General features: G+C 45.2%; 1 protein-coding gene across 1 annotated transcript in view; it reads right to left on the minus strand.

Annotated features, from left to right (window-relative positions):
• The window catches only part of olfml2a (olfactomedin-like 2A), a 139,457-nt gene that overhangs the window by 70,904 nt on the left and 44,975 nt on the right, over nt 1–23,578 (minus strand). The window contains exon 2 of the mRNA XM_028809144.2: nt 11,980–12,243. Coding sequence (XP_028664977.1) covers nt 11,980–12,243 — 264 coding nt within the window. The remainder of the gene's footprint in view (nt 1–11,979; nt 12,244–23,578) is intronic.

Consider the following 23,578-nt stretch of genomic DNA (forward strand, 5'->3'; position numbering starts at 1 on the left):
GACCCCAAGGGGACAGTTGCTTAGGGTCACACAAGATAAGCTGCCCAACAGAACCAAGCGATCTTAGACACAGGGAGCAGTGGTTGCCTGCTTTCCTGTTTTGGGTCACACAGCATATAGTCCTGAGAACCCGGGCGGGGGGGTTTACAGTTCTTATCTTTTGTCCACACAGTCACCCCAATTGAACTAATTGAAGTGACCCTGGAAAGGCAATGGCTGCAGAGCTTAGTGGAACTGCTGGCACCCCGAGTGGGTGACATAATCCACGAGTCCTCCAGAAATACAAGGCGGCTAATCAGCCTGCAGATGGCAGAGAGTTCACTATTAGATAGATAGATAGATAGATAGATAGATAGATAGATAGATAGATAGATAGATAGATAGATAGATAGATAGATAGATAGATAGATAGATAGATAGATAGATAGATAGATAGATAGATACTTTATTGCAAGGCGCTATACTCGAATTGAACCATGAGAACTGAGGTCATGCAAGGAGACTGGCACTCTACTGTCCAGCTTAGAGTCACACAGCCCTGGCATCTCAACTGACCCACAGCCTCTGCTCGGCCATCCCCTACCACCTGGGCGAGAGGTCATGCCGTCGTCCCACCGAGATGCCCATCTGTCCGCCATGGCACTCACACCTGTGATATTTTAAGCGCGGCTGCTCTTTAAGTGCCGTGTTATTCATTTTGCCGCGGAATGCGCTCCTCCTTACTGAACAGATTAACTTTAAGTAATAAACTTTGATTAAAGGCTGTCAGCTGAGTTATTTACAATCCGAGTTTTACGGGGTTCTGAATTTTTCACTACGCCGCCAGCCACGGGATTTATCACTAAATTTCAGCCGGTGGTACGTTATTTGCTTTTTTTTTACCCGTGTATGCAGCATTTAAACTTTACAAAATGCTATTTAGATACCTTCAAAGAGGCAACAAAACAAATGCCATGGAAAGCAACTCTTTAATGCCCGCGATGTTTTTCTTCCATGAAGGGTGAACTATTGTAGTGAGCAGGACCCAATCAGGAGAGGCCTTATGAAATAGGCACGGACCAATCAGAGCGCGATTAGCGTGTTGTTTGAGAAAACCGCATTTGCGTCCATCCACACCAAAGTGCCGACGCAACGATTTTCAGACGTATAGGACTCTGGAGAGACGTGTTTAAAAAGGCTTTGTTTTCAGTGGGTCGAAAAATGGTGGGGTTAACCGCGGGATGAAATGTGAAAATGTAAAGAAATGCATCAGCTTTTTAAAAATGAAAACGCATTAACGCAGATGGGGTCTAAGAGACTCGAGACGCCCGGAAAAAGGAAACGGCACTACAGCTTATTAGTGGAACTGACACCCCAAAGAATTGAGAGGTCTCAGACACGGTGGCGCAACTGGGCTTGTGGACTGTCCGGTTTAGGGTCCAATGGGGCCAGCGATTGAAATGAGTCAAGAGACCCTCGACAAGTTGGTGCCAATGACGGTCCAGCTTAGGGCTACATAAGAAAAGCCGTCCAAAAGAATCATGAGGCCCGAAACAATGGGAGCAATGGCCGTCCGTTGTCCTGTTAAGGGTCACCTGTAACTGGCTGCCAAACAGTAGCAGGAGTCTCGAGACCCCAACGAGGGGGGGGGGGGGGGGGGGGGTTTCTGTCGTTTCTCTGCTATCCACACAGGCATCCCGACTGAAGTAAGCAATCTGAGATATCCTGAAAAGGCAATGGCTGAGTAGCTTACTGGAAATGACTCTCACAACCACAGAGAGATCTTGGATACAGGGGGCAATGGTTGCCCACCAATCAGTTTAAAAGGTCACGTGGGACAATTGAGGTCCTGGACAATTTGGTGGCAAAGGCTGTTCAGCTTAGAAAAAGGAAGCCTTGAGGACAGTGACAGTCTACTGTGTCACAGGCTCCAAAACAGTAGCGTGCCAACCCCAGCGCTGGCAAAGCTGATGCATCTGCGTGTGGAACGGAAGTGATTTGAAAATCTCATCTTCAGGAAGACATCAACTTTGAGAACATAAAAAAGAAACAACTGAATGGGGAAAAACAGACAAAGCAAACCAAACAGCATGTGAGAGGTCCGGCGGGGCCGCTGTGAGCTCCACATCTGGGTGACGTGTCCTGTGTGCCAGCAGCTCTCAGTGGCGCGGAAAGAGCGACGTAAGAGAAAAGGCCGAATTGTACAACACGTGGTCATTATTAAAATGACAAGAAATGAAAAGGTGGAAGAAGAACCACAGGCTCATTGCAGCCATTGAGATCAACAAATCCATAGTGGACGCTGGCCAATCATTCAATTAATCAATAAACCTTAGCAGCAATGCTTTACCCATCTATCAATCAATTAATCAATCAGTCTTTGTGCTCTGTAGGCTCCTTCAGCAACAGTTTTACTAATCAATGAAATCAATCCTTTCTTTTTAAGTGGGACCTTTTAGTAGAAGCAGAAGAGGCAAATTTATTATAACACCCTTCAGCAATGCATTACCAATCAAATAATGAATCTTTATTTTATACGGCACCCTTGTGTAAAATCAACAATCAATCAATTTACAAATCAATTAATGGCTATTTAAACCAGCATCCTTCAGCTACAGCTGCCACACTTTATCAGTCATTCCATCGACCGATCGTTATTAGATTCATACCTAGTGGCATGGATCGTGGACTATCTTAAAGACAGACCTCAGTATGTGCGTCTTGGGAACTGCACGTCTGACATTGTGGTCAGCAACACAGGAGCGCCACAGGGGACTGTACTTTCTCCGGTCCTGTTCAGCCTATATACATCAGACTTCCAATACAACTCGGAGTCCTGCCATGTGCAAAAGTTCACTGATGACACTGCTATCGTGGGCTGCATCAGGAATGGGCTGGAGGATGAGTACAGGGACCTAATCAATGACTTTGTTAAATGGTCCGACTCAAACCACCTATACCTGAACACCAGCAAAACCAAGGAGCTGGTGGTGGATTTTAGGAGGCCCAGACCCCTCATAGACCCAGTGATCATCAAAGGTGACTGTGTGCAGATGGTGCAGACCTATAAATATCTGGGAGTGCAGCTGGATGATAAATTAGACTGGACTGCCAATACTGATGCGCTGTGCAAGAAAGGACAAAGCCGGTTATACTTCCTTAGAAGGCTGGCGTCCTTCAACATCTGCAATAAGATGCTGCAGATGTTCTATCAAACAGTTGTGGCGAGCGCCCTCTTCTACGCAGTGGTGTGCTGGGGAGGCAGCATTAAGAGGAAAGACGCCTCACGCCTGGACAAACTGGTGAGGAAGGCAGGCTCTATTGTTGGCATGGAGCTGGACAGTTTAACATCTGTGGCAGAGCGAAGGGCGCTCAGCAGGCTCCTATCAATTATGGAGAATCCACTGCATCCACTAAATAATGTCATCTCCAGACAGAAGAGCAGCTTCAGCGACAGACTGCTGTCACTGTCCTGCTCCACAGACAGATTGAGGAGATCGTTCCTCCCCCAAACTATGCGACTCTTTAATTCCACCAGGGGGGGTAAACGTTAATATTTAACATTATACATAGTTATTGTCTGTTTTTTTCACCTGTATTATTATCATTCTTTAATTTAATATTATTTATTGTATCAGTATGCTGCTGCTGAAGAATGTGAATTTCCCATCGGGATTAATAAAGTATCTATCTATCTATCTATCTTATTCTACATCGGGCCCTTCAGCAACACTTAATCAATCAATCAAATCAATGTATGAAGGAGCCTATAGTAGCAGCACCAAGGCATTATTAATCAATCAGTCTTTATATTATATAGTGCCTATCTGCAATAACAATCAATCATTATCTCTCTATATACAGTCATATGAAAAAGTTTGGGAACCCCTCTTAATTCTTTGGATTTCTGTTTCTCATTGGCTGAGCTTTCAAAGTAGCAACTTCCTTTTAATATCTGACATGCCTTATGGACACAGTAGGATTTCAGCAATGACATTAAGTTTATTGGATCAGCAGAGAAAAGCTAAGCAAAATGACACCTTTTATTGGCTAACTAAAAAGATTACAATATGCAAGCTTTCAAGGCAACTCAGGCCCCTTCTTCAGGCGAGATGAATATGCAATATGCATCATAACAAAATTAGACAGGTGTATAAATGTGGGCCCCCCAACAGAGATATGACATCAATACTTAGTTGAGCCTCCTTTTCAAATCTAACAGCCTCTAGACACTGTCCTCCTATAGCCTGTGATGAGTGTGTGGATTCTGGATGGAGGTATTGTTGACCATTCTTCATACAAAATCTCTCCAGCTCAGTTCAATTTGATGGACAGCCTGCTTCAAATCATCCCATAGATTTTCGATAATATTCAAGTCAGGGGACTGTGACGGCCATTCCAGAACATTGTACTTCTCCCTCTGCATGAATGCCTTTGTAGACTTCGAAATGTGTTTTGGGTCATTGTCTCGTTGGAATATCCAACCCCTGCGTAACTTCAACTTTGTGACTGATGCTTGAACATTATCCTGAAGAATTTGTTGATATTGGGTTGAATTCATCTGACCCTCGACTTTAACAAGGGCCCCAGTCCCTGAACTAGCCACACAGCCACACAGCATGATGGAACCACCACCAAATGTGACAGTAGGTAGCAGGTGTTTGTCTTGGGATGTGGTGTTCTTCTTCCGCCATGCAAAGCACTTTTTGTTCTGACCAAATAACTCCATTTTTGTCTCATCAGTCCAAAACACTTTGTTCCAAAATGAATCTGGCTTGTCTAAATGAGCATTGGCATACAACAAGAGACTCTGTTTGTGGTGTGAGTGCAGAAAGGGCTTCTTTCTCATAACCCTGCCATACAGATGTTCTTTGTGCAAATTGCGCTGAATTGTAGAACAATGTACAGATACACCATCTGCAGCAAGATGTTCTTGCAGGTCTTTGGAGGTGATCTGTCTGTAACCATTCTCACAATCCTGCACATATGCCGCTCCTGTATTTGTGTTGGCCTGCCAGACCTGCTGGGTTTAACAGCAACTGTTCCTGTGGCCTTCCATTTCCTGATTCCATTCCTTACAGTTGAAACTGACAGTTTAAACCTCTGAGATGGCTTTTTGTAGCCTTCCCCTAAACCAGGAGACTCAACCATCTTTGCTTTCAGATCTTTGGAGAGTTGCTTTGAGGATCCCATGCTGTCACTCTTCAGAGGAGAGTCAAAGGGAAGGAAGCACAACTTGTAATTGACCACCTTAAATACCTTTATATCTCATGATTGGACACACCTGTATATGAAGTTCAAGGCTTAATGAGCTCATCACACCAAGTAATCAGCATTGAGCAGTGACAGGCATTCAAATCAGCACAATGACAAGGGGACCCACATTTGTGCCCAGCCAGTTTTTCACATTTGATTTAATTTCATACAACTAAATACTGCGTCACTAAAAATCTTTGTTCAGAAAACACTGCAGTACTCAGATGTTCCTAGGAAATGAAAGACGTACCACTGATATCTTTATTGTTGAAAGGAGAGTCAATTATCATGCAGGCTCAGAGGGGTTCACAAACTTTTTCATATGACTGTATAAAATCCAACGTTTCTCTGTCCGCTTTTCACAAGGGAACTACTTAAAGGATTTAGATCGGGTTTTTTTTTTCTAGAATTTGCTTGAACATTCCAGTTGATTTTGCGACTTCTCTCCTCATGCCGTGCGTCACAGTTCACTTGCAGGAGCGATATAGTCACGCTAATCCGAGACAGAGGCCGCGGACTGAGTGGAGGGGGAAGAGTGACGTCAGGAGTGGGGAGCCGAGCGGGACCCTCCTCACTGTCCTGTTTTGCTAATACGCAGGTGAAGGCGCGGGGGACCACTAGTATTATATAAAGTAGTGCCCTTTAGCCACAGTGACTCTTAATCACGCAATCAATGTACAGTGCATCCAGAAAGTATTCACAGCGCATCACTTTTTCCACATTTTGTTATGTTACAGCCTTATTCCAAAATGGATTAAATTCATTTTTTTCCTCAGAATTCTACACACAACACCCCATAATGACAACGTGAAAAAAATTTACTTGAGGTTTTTGCAAATTTATTAAAAATAAAAAAACTGAGAAATCCCATGTCCATAAGTATTCACAGCCTTTGCTCAATACTTTATCGATGCACCTTTGGCAGCAATTCCAGCCTCAAGTCTTTTTGAATATGATGCCACAAGCTTGGCACACCTTTCCTTGGCCAGTTTCGCCCATTCCTCTTTGCAGCACCTCTCAAGCTCCATCAGGTTGGATGGGAAGCGTCGGTGCACAGCCATTTTAAGATCTCTCCAGAGATGTTCAATCGGATTCAAGTCTGGGCTCTGGCTGGGCCACTCAAGGACATTCACAGAGTTGTCCTGAAGCCACTCCTTTGATATCTTGGCTGTGTGCTTAGGGTTGTTGTCCTGCTGTAAGATGAACCGTCGCCCCAGTCTGAGGTCAAGAGCGCTCTGGAGCAGGTTTTCATCCAGGATGTCTCTGTACATTGCTGCAGTCATCTTTCCCTTTATCCTGACTAGTCTCCCAGTCCCTGCCGCTGAAAAACATATCCACAGCATGATGCTGCCACCACCATGCTTCACTGTAGGGATGGTATTGGCCTGGTGATGAGCGGTGCCTGGTTTCCTCCAAACGTGACGCCTGGCATTCACACCAAAGAGTTCAATCTTTGTCTCATCAGACCAGAGAATTTTCTTTCTCATGGTCTGAGAGTCCTTCAGGTGCCTTTTGGCAAACTCCAGGCGGGCTGCCATGTGCCTTTCACTAAGGAGTGGCTTCTGTCTGGCCACTCTACCATACAAGCCTGATTGGTGGATTGCTGCAGAGATGGTTGTCCTTCTGGAAGGTTCTCCTCTCTCAACCCTAAGCACACAGCCAAGATATCAAAGGAGTGGCTTCAGGACAACTCTGTGAATGTCCTTGAGTGGCCCAGCCAGAGCCCAGACTTGAATCCGATTGAACATCTCTGGAGAGATCTTAAAATGGCTGTGCACCGACGCTTCCCATCCAACCTGATGGAGCTTGAGAGGTGCTGCAAAGAGGAATGGGCGAAACTGGCCAAGGAAAGGTGTGCCAAGCTTGTGGCATCATATTCAAAAAGACTTGAGTCTGGAATTGCTGCCAAAGGTGCATCGATAAAGTATTGAGCAAAGGCTGTGAATACTTATGTACATGTGCTTTCTCAATTTTTTTATTTTTTAATAAATTTGCAAAAACCTCAAGTAAACTTTTGTCACGTTGTCATTATGGGGTGTTGTGTGCAGAATTCTGAGGAAAAAAATGAATTTAATCCATTTTGGAATAAGGCTGTAACATAACAAAATGTGGAAAAAGTGATGCACTGGGAATACTTTCCAGATGCACTGTATGTTGGATCCTACAGCAGCACCTGGACATTATTAATCATCAATCTTTATCCTGTCTGCAATAATACCAAAGGGATAGCAATCAGTCATCCATTATTTTATATTGTATAGCGCCTTTCAGCAGCAGCCACACATAATCAAATCAATGTATGTAGGATCCCCCAGTAGCAGCACCAAGGCATTATTGATCATCAGTCTTTATATTATATAGCGCCCATCTGCAACAGCATCAAAGCAATAACAATCAGTCAATCATTATAGTACTGAAAGATCTTCAGCAGCAGCAACACTTAATCAATAACTCTGTTTATAAAGGATCCTACAGCATCACCTGGACATTATTAATCAATCAGTCTTTACATTATATAGTGCCTGTCTAGAATAATAATCAATCATTATCTTACTGCCCTTCGGCCGCAGCAGCATTTAATCAATCAATCAAATATTTGATGTAGGATCGCACAGCAGCAGCACCAATGCTTTATTAATCATCAATACTCTGTGGGGCGGAGTGGTGGCTCTGAGGCTAAGGATCTGTGCTGGTATCCAGAAGGTTGGCGGTTCGAATCCCCGTCACTGCCAAAAGAGATCCTACTCTGCTGGGCCCTTGAGCAAGGCACTGTACAATGGCTGACCCTGCACTCTGACCCCAAAGGGTATGCGAAAACTAACAAATTCCTAATACAAGAAATTGTATAAGGCGAAATAAAGAACAACAAAAAAAAAAAATATTTCATACAGCACCCTTCTGCAATAATAACAATCAATCATTATTTTACACTTTAGTAATGCCCCTCAGCAGCAGCAACATTTAATCAATCAATCTATCTATTTAGGATCCTACAGCAGCACAAGTACAATATTAATCAATAAATCTTTACATTATATTCCACAAAGACACCAACGTAATGGCGCAGTAATTAAGGCTTTCGACTACAAACCCTGAGGTTGTGGGTTCAAATCCTGACACTGGGTGACCCTGAGAAAGTCGTTTCACCTGCCTCTGCTCCAATTGGGAAAAGAAAAGAAATGGAACCAATTGTATTTCAAATGTTGTAAGTCGCTTTGGATAAAGACATTGGCTAAATAAATGTAATATGAATCAATTCATTTACAATGTGCACAGATTCCACAGCAGCAGCACCGGAGTAATGATTTCACAATCAACAGTTACATGATATAGCGCCTTACTGCAATAACAATCAATTATCATTTTACATCGTGCTCTTCAGTAATAGCAACAACACCTAATCAATCAATTTATTTCTGTTGGCTCCCACAGCAGAAACACCACCAAGGCATTATCAATCAACCAATTTACTTTATATGGCACCTTTCTGCAATAAAAATTAATCAGTTTATATAGTTGGGGGGGGTGGCATGGTGGCGCAATGGGTAGCGCTGCTGCCTCGCAGTTGGGAGACCTGGGTTCGCTTCCCGGGTCCTCCCTGCGTGGAGTTTGCATGTTCTCCCCGTGTCTCCAAAGACATGCAGGTTAGGTGGATTGGCGATTCTAAATTGGCCCTAGTGTGTGCTTGGTGTGTGGGTGTGTTTGTGTGTGTCCTGCGGTGGGTTGGCACCCTGCCCGGGATTGGTTCCTGCCTTGTGCCCTGTGTTGGCTGGGATTGGCTCCAGCAGACCCCCATGACCCTGTGTTCGGATTCAGCGGGTTGGAAAATGGATGGATGGATGGATGGATAGTTGGGGTGGCCAACTCCGATCCTGGAGAGCCACAGTGGCTATATAGGCTTTCACTCTTATCCATTTTCTTCATTAGTGACTAGTTTCTGCGGTAATTTGTAAGTAATTTGCGGTTTCAGTTTGATACGACCGATGGGGTGTTCTATTGTAGAAGCCAACCGACGGGTCGTATCCGGCTGACGTTGGTGAGATGAAAGCCATCGCTGTTAGCCAAGGTCAGCTATTGATTGACTTGATCCTCGTTGTCGGCCAGCAGGACCACCGCCTCCTCCACGTGGCGCCGGTGTTCTAACGATACATCCTACCCATCGAAATGATCTACTCACTGATACTACGCATGCTCAGATCAAAATTACGCAACTTTTCTACCTAGTGTTGAAGTTTGAGGTAAGTGTAATATGTATGCTTTTCTTAGCCTTACTACATTAATGCATTTATTACAGTTTACTGCCAACATTTTATAAGTTGTATATTTTGCATGTGTGACTTTTAATCTTGTACAGCCCATTGTATCCATGCACGTGTAATGACCGTCTTGTCAAATCTTTGCATCAGGCTGTGTCTCTTTCGGGCATTAAATGATGCATATAGAATAAACTGAGAAATGTTAACATTTCCATAAATAAACTACGGTAGGATACTTCGACAAACCGGCAGCGCATCGCAGGAATGAGGGGTGAGGCCAGGCTCCGACTGCATGGCCTTATCATCCGTAGCGCAAACCGCGCTCCGTCTCTGCGAACACGAGGCCGACAGGAGCGCCGGTGGATAGATCGAATTTAGGACGATATGAGGCATGCAGACACTCCCACCCCCAAGGACACTCTCGTTGGTGCCAGGTCGAAACGTGCGTGGAGGACAGCGGACCCTGTGTCGACGTGGGCCAGCCGCTAAGACAAAAAAAAAATAATGTTATTTAAGAGTCAGTCACCGTAAAAAAAAAAAAAAAACTCACACTTTTCCGGTGTGGTGCTTTGTGTCACCCGCTGCACTCACTCGGGTCCCAGTACTGGCGGGTTTGTCGGGTGGTGGGTGCGGCAAAGCGCTATCAGCGCATGCGCTCGCTGTCGCGCTCGCTCTCTGTCTCTCTAACACGCAAATCCTTTAAATCGGGACAGAGCAGGGCACAGCAGCGTCATGTTTTGTTCCAAACTAATTGCTTCATGAGAAATCATTCTCTGCTACTGAAGCACTTATTGCTCATGTGACATTTTTCTGCTTCATTTTAGTGGTCTCGCTTGTTAAGATTTTGAATCCTTCATTGCTTATTTTCGTCTTAAACTGTTGTATTCATTGTTTGAACTGCTCCTTATTAACAATAAGATGGCAAATGACAAAGGAAGCAGCAGTTCTCCATCGAGCTTGTCTCCATTTCCACCCGTGTGTGTTCATCATCCATTGTTTGGTTTAATGAAGGACTCAGAAGGAAACTGAAAAGAAACTGAAGAACTGAAAATTACTCGCACGGTGGCGCAGTGGGTAGCGCTGCAGCCTCGCAGTTAGGAGACCCGGGTTCGCTGCGTGGGTTTCCTCCGGGTACTCCGGTTTCCTCCCACAGTCCAAAGACATGTAGGTTAGGTGCATTGGCGATCCTAAATTGTCCCTAGTGTGTGCCCTGCGGCGGGATGGCGTCCTGCCCGGGGTTTGTTTCCTGCCTTGCGCCATGTGTTGGCTGGGATTGGCTCCCGTGACCCTGTAGTTAGGATATAGCGGGCTGGATAATGGATGAGAATTACTCGTCCATTTTAGGCTTCACATGATACGTGTGTCATTAGAAAGGGAAAAGAAAATCTCCGATTTAAGAATGAACTGACATGGTAGAGTTAAACACTAACAAGCCATTAAAATAAAGAAGATCTCATATTGGCGAGGATTGCCTTCTAATGAAGCAGCCGGGTTGGAACAAAAACCTGCAGCCACTACAGCCCTCCAGGATCAGAGGGGGCCACCCGTTATATGGTGTCCTTCAGCAGCAGCACCAGGCAGAGCATAATCAATCAGTCCTTACATTTTATAGCTCCTTTCTGCAATTACAATGAATTAATCAATATCCATTAATCAAGAACTGTTTTACTGGATGTAGTATTCTTTAGCAACAGACACCCCTAGTTTATCAATCAATCAATAAATTTTTCTTTGTGTTTCACCCGTCAAGCACATTTTGAGTCGCCAATTAACCCAATCTGCATGTCTTTGGCTGTTTGGAACAAGACTTCAGAGAGTCCTACGAAAATGCAAAGGGACACAGGGAGAACAGGCAAGCTCGACAAAGACTCTGGAGCGCAGAGGCACCAGTGCCAACCATTGTGCCACCATCATCATTAATAGAACAATTCATTATTAATTGGGACTTTAGATCAGTGGTTCTCAAACTGTGGGGCGGACCCCCCTAGGGGGGTGTGAAGTAACAAAATGGGGGGAAGATGTGAAGATGTAAAAAAAGAAAACAAGAATCGAATATATGAAAAATACATCTATCGAAACCAAAACAAATAGACTTAAACTACATTCTGATAACTAGAACAATAAATATAGAGTTAGATAAAAGTCGATAAAAGTTAAGTAGGTATAATAAAATATGCATCTATGATATATCATTAATTAAAAAAGAACAAATTGGTATTAGTGGGCTCCTTTCAAAAAAACGTTAGGGGGGGGTGCGATTAAAACTGTTCTGAAAACTCGGGTCGCAAATACTTAAAGGTTGAGAAACGCTGATATAGATCATGATGACATTATACTTCTATTTTTTTAGCTAATAGGAATAATAATAATAATACCGCGTAATAATACACTTTGTACATAGCGTGTTGACGGTTATAGCTCAGATTTTGGGTATTCCAGTTTTATTTTTAGATAGTATTTTTAGGATAGTGTTGAATAGTGTCATTACCTTGAGAAGCTCCGGCGCCTGTTTCTTCAGCTTCTCCATCTTCCACTCGTTCTCGCACGGGTTAAGCGACGATGGCGGAGCGGTGCACGAGCACTTGCAGTCCGAGCCGGAGCTGACCGTCTCCACCGTGTAGAAGTCTTCCACTCGCATGCTCCCGTCCTTGACTCGACTGCAGGCGTCCCGGCTCAGGGGCCTCATGATGCACTTGCAGCGGCAGTCGGAGCCTTCTGAAGTCATCCTCACCTGGTCCACTTCGCCGAACACCTGGAGATACAGGAAAGGAAAAAGCTGGCTGAGGACAGTCATGCCTACATTTGCAGCAGGTGAGCGGGCACTGCCAACAAACAAACAAACAAAATCTTCCTTTCATTTCATTATACATAAGCTCATTTCTTATATGCACCACTTTGGCACTTTCCTCACATTGAAATCACTTTTCAGAGCAACATCATTTTTTAAAGTTAATGTAATGAAGAACAACAGTACTGCTGCCTCAGACCTGAGCGTTAATGTTTACAGAGCATCATCTATTGGAATGTATTTTGTAATGCATGTAGGAGAAAATGCATTGCATTTCTCATTCCAACAGATGGCGCATCACACACATTTGTAGTAAAAAAATGTTTGTGCTGCACCATCTGTTGGAATGACAAATGCAATGTATATGTCTTTTTCGGATGCCATTTGGTATGGGACTCTGCTGCGCCATCTGTTGGAATGACAAATGCAAAGCATATCGGATTCTGTTTTGACATTTGTTGGAATGGAAAATGCAATGCATATATCTAAGTTGTATGCCATTTAGTACTGGATTCTGTTGCACCATCTGCTGGAATGGCAAATGCAATGCATATGTCTCTGTTGTATGCCATTTGGTATAGGATTCTGCTGTGCCATCTGTTGGAATGACAAATGCAAAGCATATTCTGTTTTGCCATTTCTTGGATTGGAAAATGCAGTGCATATGTCTCTGTTGTATGCCATTTGGTTCCGGATTCTGCTGCGCCATCTGCTGGAATGACAAATGCAATGCATATATCTCTGTTGTATGCCATTTAGTACTGGATTCTGCTGCGCCATCTGCTAGAATGACAAATGCAATGCATCTGGCTCTGTTGTACGCCATTTGGTATGGGATTCAGCTGTGCCATCTGTTGGAATGACAAATGTAAAGCATATGGGATTCTGTTTTACCATTTCTTGGATTGGAAAATGCAATGCATATTTCTCTGTTGTATGCCATTTGGTTCTGGATTCTGCTGCGCCATCTGCTGGAATGACAAATGCAATGCATATGTCTCTGTTGTATGCCATTTGGTTCCGGATTCTACTGCGCCATCTGCTGGAATGACAAATGCAATGCATATGTCTCTGTTATATGACATTTGGTATGAGACTCTGCTGTGCCATCAGTTGGAATGACAAATAAAATGCATATATCTCTGTTGTACCCATTTGGTATGGAATTCTGTTGCACCATCTGTTGGAATGACAAATGCAATGCATATGTCTTTGTTCTATGCCATTTTATATGGGGTTTGTTAAGACAGGGTTAAAGTTTCTGATACACCATTTGTTGGAAAGACAACAAAAGGCATTTTTTTTTGCTACAAATGTTTGTGATGTGCCATCGGTTGGAATGACAGATTCACAGCAACTGGACAGACATAAAGACATTTTACAGTGGATTTGTTGACTTGCACTGCACATTATTTTTTGGACACTGTTTAATAAACTACACCAAGGACCTTTGAAGCACCAAATTTGCTTGTGTATGTGTCCTCATTGTCCTAGCTATACCAATGTCGATGTGCTATCAATGTCAAGGTTCAAGAAGAAGGTTCTGCCAGCTGCAGACAACCTGGGCACAACCCAGTGGCACTGACTTCCAGGGCCTGACTAGGGATGGCCATTAATCCACTTATAATGGGTCACATATAATGAAGGAGCTGAAGTGCATGAAGATGGTTGGAGACTCACAGCCCCGCTGATGTATTCCACGCCTCATTAGCTTCCTGAGCCTCGGCCTGCACTCAGACGAAAATCATTTGCAGTCCACGGCAGCATCCGCCCGGAAAGAAAAGCCACGTGCCTGTCTTGAAAGAAAATATTTTACCTCTGGCTTCATGTTGCTTCTTCAGGAAGAAAGTCCGCATTTGTTGTTTGTACTATGAAAGTGACGGCCATGACTACTGTGTATGACAAGAGGTTCAGTTCATTTGATTGATCTTCACGGTTCTGCTTCTGGAACTTTTCATTTTGTTAACATTAAAGGGGCGTTGCATCACCCCAAACATAGTCTAACAAAACAAAAGTGCCAGGTTCAAACAATTGTTTTATTGTACAAGATATCTTTACAGGTCATTAAAAAATGTCAAGCCCAGTACAATTCTTTCTTTCTCCCTTCCTTGTTCCTTCCTCCAGGCAAGTGTTGTCCAGCGCCTCTCCCGACTCTGACCCCCTGTACTGAAGCAGAGCCGCTTCCTTTATGCAGGACCAGGAAGTACTTCCAGTGTCATGAGACGGTCCGTCGGAAGCAGAAGTCCCATAAAGCAGGAACCATTAATCACTTCGGTGCCCCCCTGGAGACCCCAATGGAACCCAACAGGGCCGTTTCATGGGATTACAGTTCCAACATGCCCTGTGGGTATCCATAGAGGCACCGTAACCCAGGGCTGCTGCCACCTAGTGTTTTGGGGGAAAAAAATAACCTGAATAAGTTGTCTTCTCCTGTCCTTTCATCACACTGGCCTCCCGGGCGGGTAAGGATCCTTGTTCCGTTCTTGCCAGGATGCCAGTCCCTCCATGCCATCCATTACAATGTTTATCCCCTTTTTTTATCTCCAGTAAAGTTAAGGTCAAGCAATAAGAGATGGGGGTCCCAGTAAAGTTAATGTCAAGCAAAAACAGGGGGGCACCAGTAAAGTTAAAATTAAGCAATAAGAGAGGGGGGTCCCCAGTAAAGTTAAGGTCAAGCAATATGAGAGGGGGGGTCCCCAGTAAAGTTAAGGTCAAGCAATGGGAGAGAGGGGGTTCCCAGTAAAGTTAAATCAAGCAATAAGAGAGGGGGGTCCCAGTAAAGTTAATGTCAAGCAAAAACAGGGGGGCACTAGTAAAGTTAAAATTAAGCAATAAGAGGGGGGGTCCCAGTAAAGTTAAAATCAAGCAATATGAGAGGGGGGTCCCCAGTAAAGTTAAGGTCAAGCAATGGGAGAGAGGGGGTTCCCAGTAAAGTTAAAATTAAGCAATAAGAGAGGGGGTCCCAGTAAAGTTAAATCAAGCAATAAGAGAGGGGGGTCCCCAGTAAAGTTAAGGTCAAGCAATAGGAGAGGGAGGGTCCCAGTAAAGTTAAAATCAAGCAATAAGAGAGAGGGGGGGTCCACCAGTAAAGTTAAAATTAAGCAATAAGAGAGGGGGTCCCAGTAAAGTTAAATCAAGCAATAAGGGGGGGGGGTTCCCAGTAAAGTTATGATCACTTTGAAGTATGTAGTTTCATCCATCCATCCATCCATCCATTTTCCAACCTGCTGAATCCTAACTACAGGGTCACTGGGGTCTGCTAGAGCCAATCCCAGCCAACACAGGGCACAAGGCAGGAAACAAACCCCGGGCAGGGTGCCAACCCACCGCAGGACACACACAAACACACACCAAGCACACACTAGGGCCAATTTAGAATCGCCAATCCACCTAACCAGCATGTCTTTGGACTGTGGGAGGAAACCGACGCAGACACGGGGAGAACATGTAAACTCCTGCGTGGAGTTTGCATGTTCTCCCCGTGTCTGCGTGGGTTTCCTTCAACTTCAAGAAAATGACATTTTTCCACAACTGCAATAGCGAGTGTTGATTGGGGGACGGAGGAGGAGGAGGAGGTTAGGAGCCTGCTATTGATGGAAAAGCTGAAATATACTTCTGGAACTGAAAATCCTGAAATGCTGGCACCACAACCCTTTAAATTCTGGGTTTTTCTGTACTTTTTTCCCAGTACTGGTATACAGTGCAAACCTACAGTATAGGTGGGCCCTGGGTGATCCTAGGTAATTAGAGCAGGGCCATCTTAACGCAGGGGCACACTGGGCAGTTGCTTGAGAAACCCCATGCTAATCTATGTATGTTGTGATTTGCTGTCAATATATAAATCCTATACTCTACTAAACTATAAATATTTGTTATTGTGTTACAAGTCGACATTGGCATTCGCCTCCGCTTTCCTATCACGGTCACCTCTGCCACCTCACGCGCCGATATGCGTACGGATCTCACACACTACATAGCGTCAAAGTGTATATGTGAACGTCACTCCAACTCAAATCTCTACAAAGACATTTCACAAATGTTTGTGTTGAACACCTGACTCATAATAAATACAGCATATACTCGCAAATAAGTTCAGCCACGGATAAGTCGGGGCTCGATTTTACTGTATAATTTACGGTATTTTATAACGTCGGTTGTAGAAGTCGAATGCAGAAAACTCCCACTATTGGCTCTAAGAGATTCTGATATGCTGACGCCCATCTGAGAGAAGAACCACGGAGCACACGGCCCTTTTGTTTTCTATGTATTGTGCCTACGTGACCACACGGAGATACCCGAACTATTCCGAAGCGAGGTTTGCACTGTTTTGTGTTTTTTGTATCTCACACCCTCATACACCTTTATCGTCAGAGCATCCCTTATCTACAATGGAGCGCTCGATCAGAAGAAAATATGAAGCTGGTTTTTAATTAAAAGTCATTGAAGTAGCGATATTGGTAACTGCGCTGCTGCAACAAAATTCAGTGTGTCTGAGAAATTGATACGAGCTTGGAGGAGGCAAGAAGATGCAAAAAAATAAAATAAAATTAAGGGTCGTATTTTACGGTCGTATAAGTCAGGGTCTGATTTTATGATCGATTTTTCTGGTTTCAAGTCTCGACTTACATATATAGTACTTCATAGTAATTCCATACTGTGCCATCTCCGTCTGTATGATTTTTCAAGGCTCATGTTATATTGTTCAAATGTTTGTGTTGAGGGCGGCACGGTGGCGCAGTGGGTAGCGCTGCTGCCTCGCAGTTGGGAGATCTGGGGACCTGGGTTCGCTTCCCGGGTCCTCCCTGCGTGGAGTTTGCATGTTCTCCCTGTGTCTGTGTGGGTTTCCTCCAGGCGCTCCGGTTTCCTCCCACATTCCAAAGACATGCAGGTTAGGTGGATTGGCGATTCTAAATTGGCCCTAGTGTGTGCTTGGTGTGTGGGTGTGTTTGTGTGTGTCCTGCGGTGGGTTGGCACCCTGCCCAGGATTGGTTCCCTGCCTTGTGCCCTGTGTTGGCTGGGATTGGCTCCAGCAGACCCCCGTGACCCTGTGTTCGGATTCAGCGGGTTGGAAAATGGATGGATGGATGGATGTTTGTGTTGATTAATCTTTGCTGTACAGCATGTTTTTGTTGGAAGCAACAATACAATAAATATATATATATATTTACTTTTATCGACCATTTACATTTGGCAACTATAGGCCAGTAAGCTTAACGTGCATCACAGGAGAATTAATGGAAGGAATTACTAAGGATGGGCGGCACGGTGGCGGTGGTTCGCTTCCCGGGTCCTCCCTGCGTGGAGTTTGCATGTTCTCCCCGTGTACTCCTCCGGGCGCTCCGGTTTCCTCCCACAGTCCAAAGACATGCAGGTTAGGTCGATTGGCGATTCTAAATTGGCCCTGGTGTGTGTTTGGTGTGTGTGTGTGTCCTGTGGTGGGTTGGCGCCCTGCCCGGGAATGGTTCCCTGCCTTGCGCTCTGTGTTGACTGGGATTGGCTCCAGCAGACCCCCGTGACCCTGTGTTCGGATTCAGCGGGTTGGAAAATGGATGGATGGATGGATTAGTAAGGATAAGATTGAGCAGCCTGCGGTGGGTTGGCACCCTGCCCAGGATTGGTTCCCTGCCTTGTGCCCTGTGTTGGCTGGGATTGGCTCCAGCAGACCCCCGTGACCCTGTGTTCGGATTCAGCGGGTTGGAAAATGGGTGGATGGATGGAAGATTGAGCAGCACATGGCAAGGACAGGAGTTTACTGAGCAGTCAGCATAGGCTCAGAAGAGGGAGGTCGTGTTTTACTAACATGCTAGAATTCTGTGAGGAAGAAATAAAAGGATTCGACCAGAGTGGAGCAGATGATGTGATTTATCTGGACGTTCACAAAGCATTTGATAATAATAATAATTCATTCCATTTATATAGCGCTTTTCTCAGTACTCAAAGCGCTAGCCAAACAGGGAGAAACCGGGAAGCGAACCCACAATCTTCCATAGTCTCCTTACTGCAAAGCAGCAGCACTACCACTGCGCCACCTGTGAGAACGCCACGTGAGAGGTCGGCATCAAACTAAAAGAAGTGGCAGTTCAGGGTGTGGTGTGTAGATGGGTGCAGAATTGGCTCAGACACAGGAAGCAGAGGGTGATAGTGGGAGGAGCCTCATCAGAATTGGGTGACCAGCAGGGGGCAGTGCTAGGGGGCTGCTGCTATGTTTAATATCAATAAATGATTTAGATAGGAATAGAAGTAACAAGCTGGTTAAGTTTGCTGATGATACCAAGATATGTGGATTAGCAGATAATTTGGAATCCATTAAATCATTACAGGACTCGGAGAGCAGACAGGCTTGGGCAGATGAAATTTAATGTCAGTAAATGTAAAGATTACACATAGGAAGTAAAAATGTGAGGTTTAAATACACAATGGGCAGTTGGAAAATCGAGAGTAGACCTTATGAGAAGGATTGAGGACTCATAGTGGACTCTAAGCTATCAACTGTCAGACAGTGTTCAGAACAGAATGTCAGGTTATATAGCGCCCTGATGTGTGGAGTACAAGTCACAGGAGGTTCTGCTCAGGTCTTTATAACACACTGGTGAGGCCTCATCTGGAGTACTGGGTGACGTTTGGGTCTCCAGGCTACAAAAAGGACAAAGCAGCACAAGTGAAAGTCCAGAGAAGAGCGACCAGGCTGATTAGGGGGCCACAGGGGATGAGTTAGGAGGGAAGATTAAAAGAGCTGAGCCTTTACAGGAGATGAAGAGGAGACCTGACTGAAGTGTGCAAAATTATGAAGTGAATTAGTGCAGTGGAGAAGGAATTAGGAGTCATATTGGACTCAACACTATCAACTTCCATTAAGAAGGCTAACAGAATGTCAGGTTATATAGTGCCTTGATGTGCGGAGTACAAGTCACAGGAGGTTCTGCTCAGGTCTTTATAACACACTGGTGGGGCTTCATCTGGAGTCCTGGGTGACGTTTTGTTCTCCAGGCTACAAAAAGGACATAACAGCACAAGAAAAAGTCCAGAGAAGAGCGACCAGGCTGATTAGGGGGGTACAGGGGATGATTTAGGAGAGAAGATTAAAAGAGCTGAGCCTTTATAGTTTAAGTACAAGAAGATGAAGAGGAGACCTGATTGAAATGTTTAAAATTCTGAAGTGAATTAGTGCAGTGAGGTTGGTCAAGACGGTGACTTTAAAATGAGGTCATCGAGAACACGGGGACACAGCTGGAAACTTAAGGGTTAATTTCGCACAAACATTAGGAAGTTTTTCCCCACACAAAGAACGATAGACACTTGGAATAAGCGACCAAGTAGTGTGGTAGACAGTAGGACGTTGGGGACTTTTAAAACTGGACTTGATGTTTTTTTAGAAGAAATAAGTGGATAGTACTGGCGAGCTTTGTTGGGCTGAATGGCCTGTTCTCGTCCAGAGTGTTCTAATGGTTTATTCCTGTGAGTGGTTGTGTAGGTAGGGGTCCCAGTGGACTGCTTTGCCAGGGGGGGGGCCTATAATGCTGTTAAGACGGCCCTGTATTAGACTTATCCTTTGTGTGCTCCCCCTAGTGTTTAATACTTTTTGCCACCTTGGGTTCTATTATGGTTTGAGCGCCCCCTACAGTTCACCCCATGTAATACCTCAAGGTGGTCTTCCCTGAAGACATTATTTACAGCCTAAAAGAAGATGCCAAACAGGCTCCTTAATAAATCAAAGCCACTATGCCACCTGTTGATGAAGAAGGTTTAAAAAAAAAAATTAAATGATGTTATATGTGCCCCTCGATAAGTCCAGGAAGGTGGGCCTCACAGATTATTAACTTCAAACTCCAACTCTCCCAAGCATTTCATTTCCTTATTCATCTCTCGTGTTGACACTTTTCCCATCTTAAAAAGCAACACCCGCCCTCATCTGTCGGTCATGGCTTACCCTTTCACGTCTGCCATTTAAAACCAAAGAGGTCATGTTTTCGCATCCCTTCAAGTGAGGGGGTCAAGCGATGACCCCTGATTCTGACTGATATTTTTTGCGTCAGTCGGGCCAGCAGATCCAGTTAATGAAGAGGCGCACATTTCTCCCCTTATCAGATCTGTCAAGTGAGGCGGGGAATCGTCACACAGGCCTCCATTGAAGCCGGCTAATTGCTGAGCCGCCATTGAAGGCCGACCAAGTGGAAACGTCGTTAAAGGCCACGGCAGCGGATTAGCCCGTCAAGTTAGGAACGGACGGCTTTACTCAAGTGCCCCGCACTCGGCGACTTCTTTTGTGATGGCGGGCACCCTCTGCCACTCAGATTTCCAGCAGGCTCCTTGGGAGGACTTCATGCCATGCTGTTAGCAACGTCTCAAGTACAAAGGCCGAGGTCGCCAAGGAGAAGGGCCTCATTCAGTTCAGGATCAGCCAGTCAAAACTTCTGTACACACAGACCTGAAGCCCACCAGCCCCCCACCTACCCACCCCTTAAAGTCAAGGCAGTTTAATGAAAAGTCTCTGCGGAAACATCTATTTGTAGGCTGGCACGCTGAATTTCAACTTGCAAGGTACAGAAACTTGAGAAATAAATGAATACTAGTAGGGCCTAAAGGGTGAGAGCTTCATACAAATGTATTTTACAGCATATAGCGCCTTGCTAGTAGTCGGGTGACTTAGCAGTTGCACCTGACACATGGACTTGCATTCTGAATCTTGGAATGTCTTTACCACCCTGTTCTCCAGTGCAGTGTCGAGGTAGGCATTGGGTGAGGTACTGGTGCCCTGTCCACGGCTGGCTCTCAGCTTGTGCCCAGTGCTGCCAGGATAAGCTCTGGCACTTTTAAAACTGATGGAAGGAAGGACCAATGGATGAACCGAAGAACAGGGTGTAACCTAGCGGCATCCCGCTAAGTGTTGGTTACTGAACTGTACCCACTGCTGTCTACCAAATCCTGAATTGGACCAAGTAGGGGTACATAAAATGGATGGATGGATGAACATTTCTTCAGATTCTGCTGCCTCCTAATGCTGATAGGAAATGCTGCAGCCCTGCATGAATCAGAGTTTAAGATTAATGGATGGATAGACGATTTGTTACATGCTTGTAGTTAGCTTGTGTATTGGGCATGTTACAGTCAGGCTTGGCTCAGGTGGTCACAAACCCACAACTGGAATCAAGCGGGTGCACATTAAACATACCGTATGGCTGTTGGACATTTTGCTATATGTGAGGGTCTCTTCTTGAGGAGGTTCTCAAATTGCACCCAGTGCTGACAGGACAGAATCAGGATGAAGTTCATATAGAGTTTGGAGGGATGGATGGATGGATAGATAATTAGCTCCAAACCTGCACCCATGGAGAGCTGGTGCTCTCCTTGTCCACATGGCCAGCAAAACAGGCTCAGGGTCTCATAAACATGAAGCAGATGATGAAGTCAGTAGAGATAATGCTCAGCCTTTACAGGGGGTCCTCGGGTTACGACGTCGAGTTGACAACGCTCACTCCCATAAAAACTTGAGACGTTGAGTGTTTCGGCTTACGGCGTTAGCGTTGTACTTACAGACTGTGTGGGCGAACTAGTTTGGTTGTGCACGGAGTATCAGTGAGAGAGTTGGCGAACTAGTTTGGTTGTGCGCGGCGTATGAGTGAGGGAGTTGGCGAACTAGTTTGGTTGTGCGCGGCGTATGAGTGAGGGAGTTGGCGAACTAGATTGGTTGTGCGCGGTGTATAAGTGAGGGAGTTGGCGAACTAGTTTGGTTGTGCACGGCGTATAAGTGAGGGAGTTGGCGAACTAGTTTGGTTGTGTGTGGCGTATGAGTGAGGGAGTTGGCGAACTAGTTTGGTTGTGTGTGGCGTATGAGTGAGGGAGTTGGCGAACTAGTTTGGTTGTGCGTGGTGTATGAGTGAGGGAGTTGGCGAACTACTTTGGTTGTGCGCGGTGTATGAGTGAGGGAGTTGTCGAACTAGTTTGGTTGTGTGTGGCATATAAGTGAGGGAGTTGGCGAACTAGTTTGGTTGTGCGCGGCGTATGAGTGAGGGAGCTGGCGAACTAGTTTGGTTGTGCGCAGCGTATAAGTGAGAGAGTTGGCGAACTAGTTTGGTTGTGCGCGGTGTATGAGTGAGGGAGTTGGCGAACTACTTTGGTTGTGCGCGGTGTATGAGTGAGGGAGTTGGCGAACTAGTTTGGTTGTGCGCGATGTATGAGTGAGGGAGTTGGCGAACTACTTTGGTTGTGCGCGGCGTATGAATGAGGGAGTTGGCGAACTAGTTTGGTTGTGCACGGAGTATCAGTGAGGGAGTTGGCGAACTACTTTGGTTGTGCACGGAGTATCAGTGAGGGAGTTGGCGAACTACTTTGGTTGTGCACGGAGTATCAGTGAGGGAGTTGGCGAACTAATTTGGTTGTGCGTGGCGTATGAGTGAGGGAGTTGGCGAACTAGTTTGGTTGTGCGCGGCGTATGAGTGAGGGATTTGGCGAACTAATTTGGTTGTGCGTGGCGTATGAGTGAGGGAGTTGGCGAACTAGTTTGGTTGTGCGCGGCGTATAAGTGAGGGAGTTGGTGAACTAGTTTGGTTGTGCGCGGCGTATGAGTGAGGGAGTTGGTGAACTAGTTTGGTTGTGCGCGGCGTATGAGTGAGGGAGTTGGCGAATTAGTTTGGTTGCTGTTGTGATGTGAGATTTTGCATATAACTTGATAAATATTTTGTATGTCTTTATTTGTAACTTAGGCAAAGCAATGTAATATTAGTGTTACATTATTGATAATAACAGCAATGGTTTGATGGTTTAAGAACCCCTTCTCCCTACCAGGACTGAGTCTCTTTGAATTTTCCGACAGGATTTTGGGGGAGGGGGGTTGGGGGGCTTCAAACCAGTTTGGCGAGTGTTTCTCTGCTAAAGTCTCTCAGTCAACCCCCCCGCAGGAACACCAGGCTGCCTAACTGCCAAGCTTTACCTTAACATATGGTTTTGGGAGCAGGTGTGAGGGTGTGCTATTCCCCCATTGGTCTGAAGTATGGCTGTTTGTGACTGGCTTGTATCAGAAGCCTTTAAGTACCATGACGTCCTATTGGCTCTATGGGTTGGACAGAAAACCCATAAATTTGCTTGCTTACCTCACACGCTCTCTCTCTTACCATACTGATGAACTGAAAAGGACAACACAATGAAGAGCGCAGCTCGGCAGCCATATTGAGACAGGCATGCGGCCTGTTCTGAAGAAAGCTGACCATAAAATGATGCCGTAACTAGAGACATTTTAAGTAACTAACAAGTCCGTGTGCCGCCTGAAACTACACATCACCATTTATCCAGTTGATTTTGCGAC

This window comes from Erpetoichthys calabaricus, chromosome 9 (genome assembly GCF_900747795.2).
Source record: "Erpetoichthys calabaricus chromosome 9, fErpCal1.3, whole genome shotgun sequence".
Taxonomy (NCBI): Eukaryota; Metazoa; Chordata; class Cladistia; order Polypteriformes; family Polypteridae; genus Erpetoichthys; species Erpetoichthys calabaricus.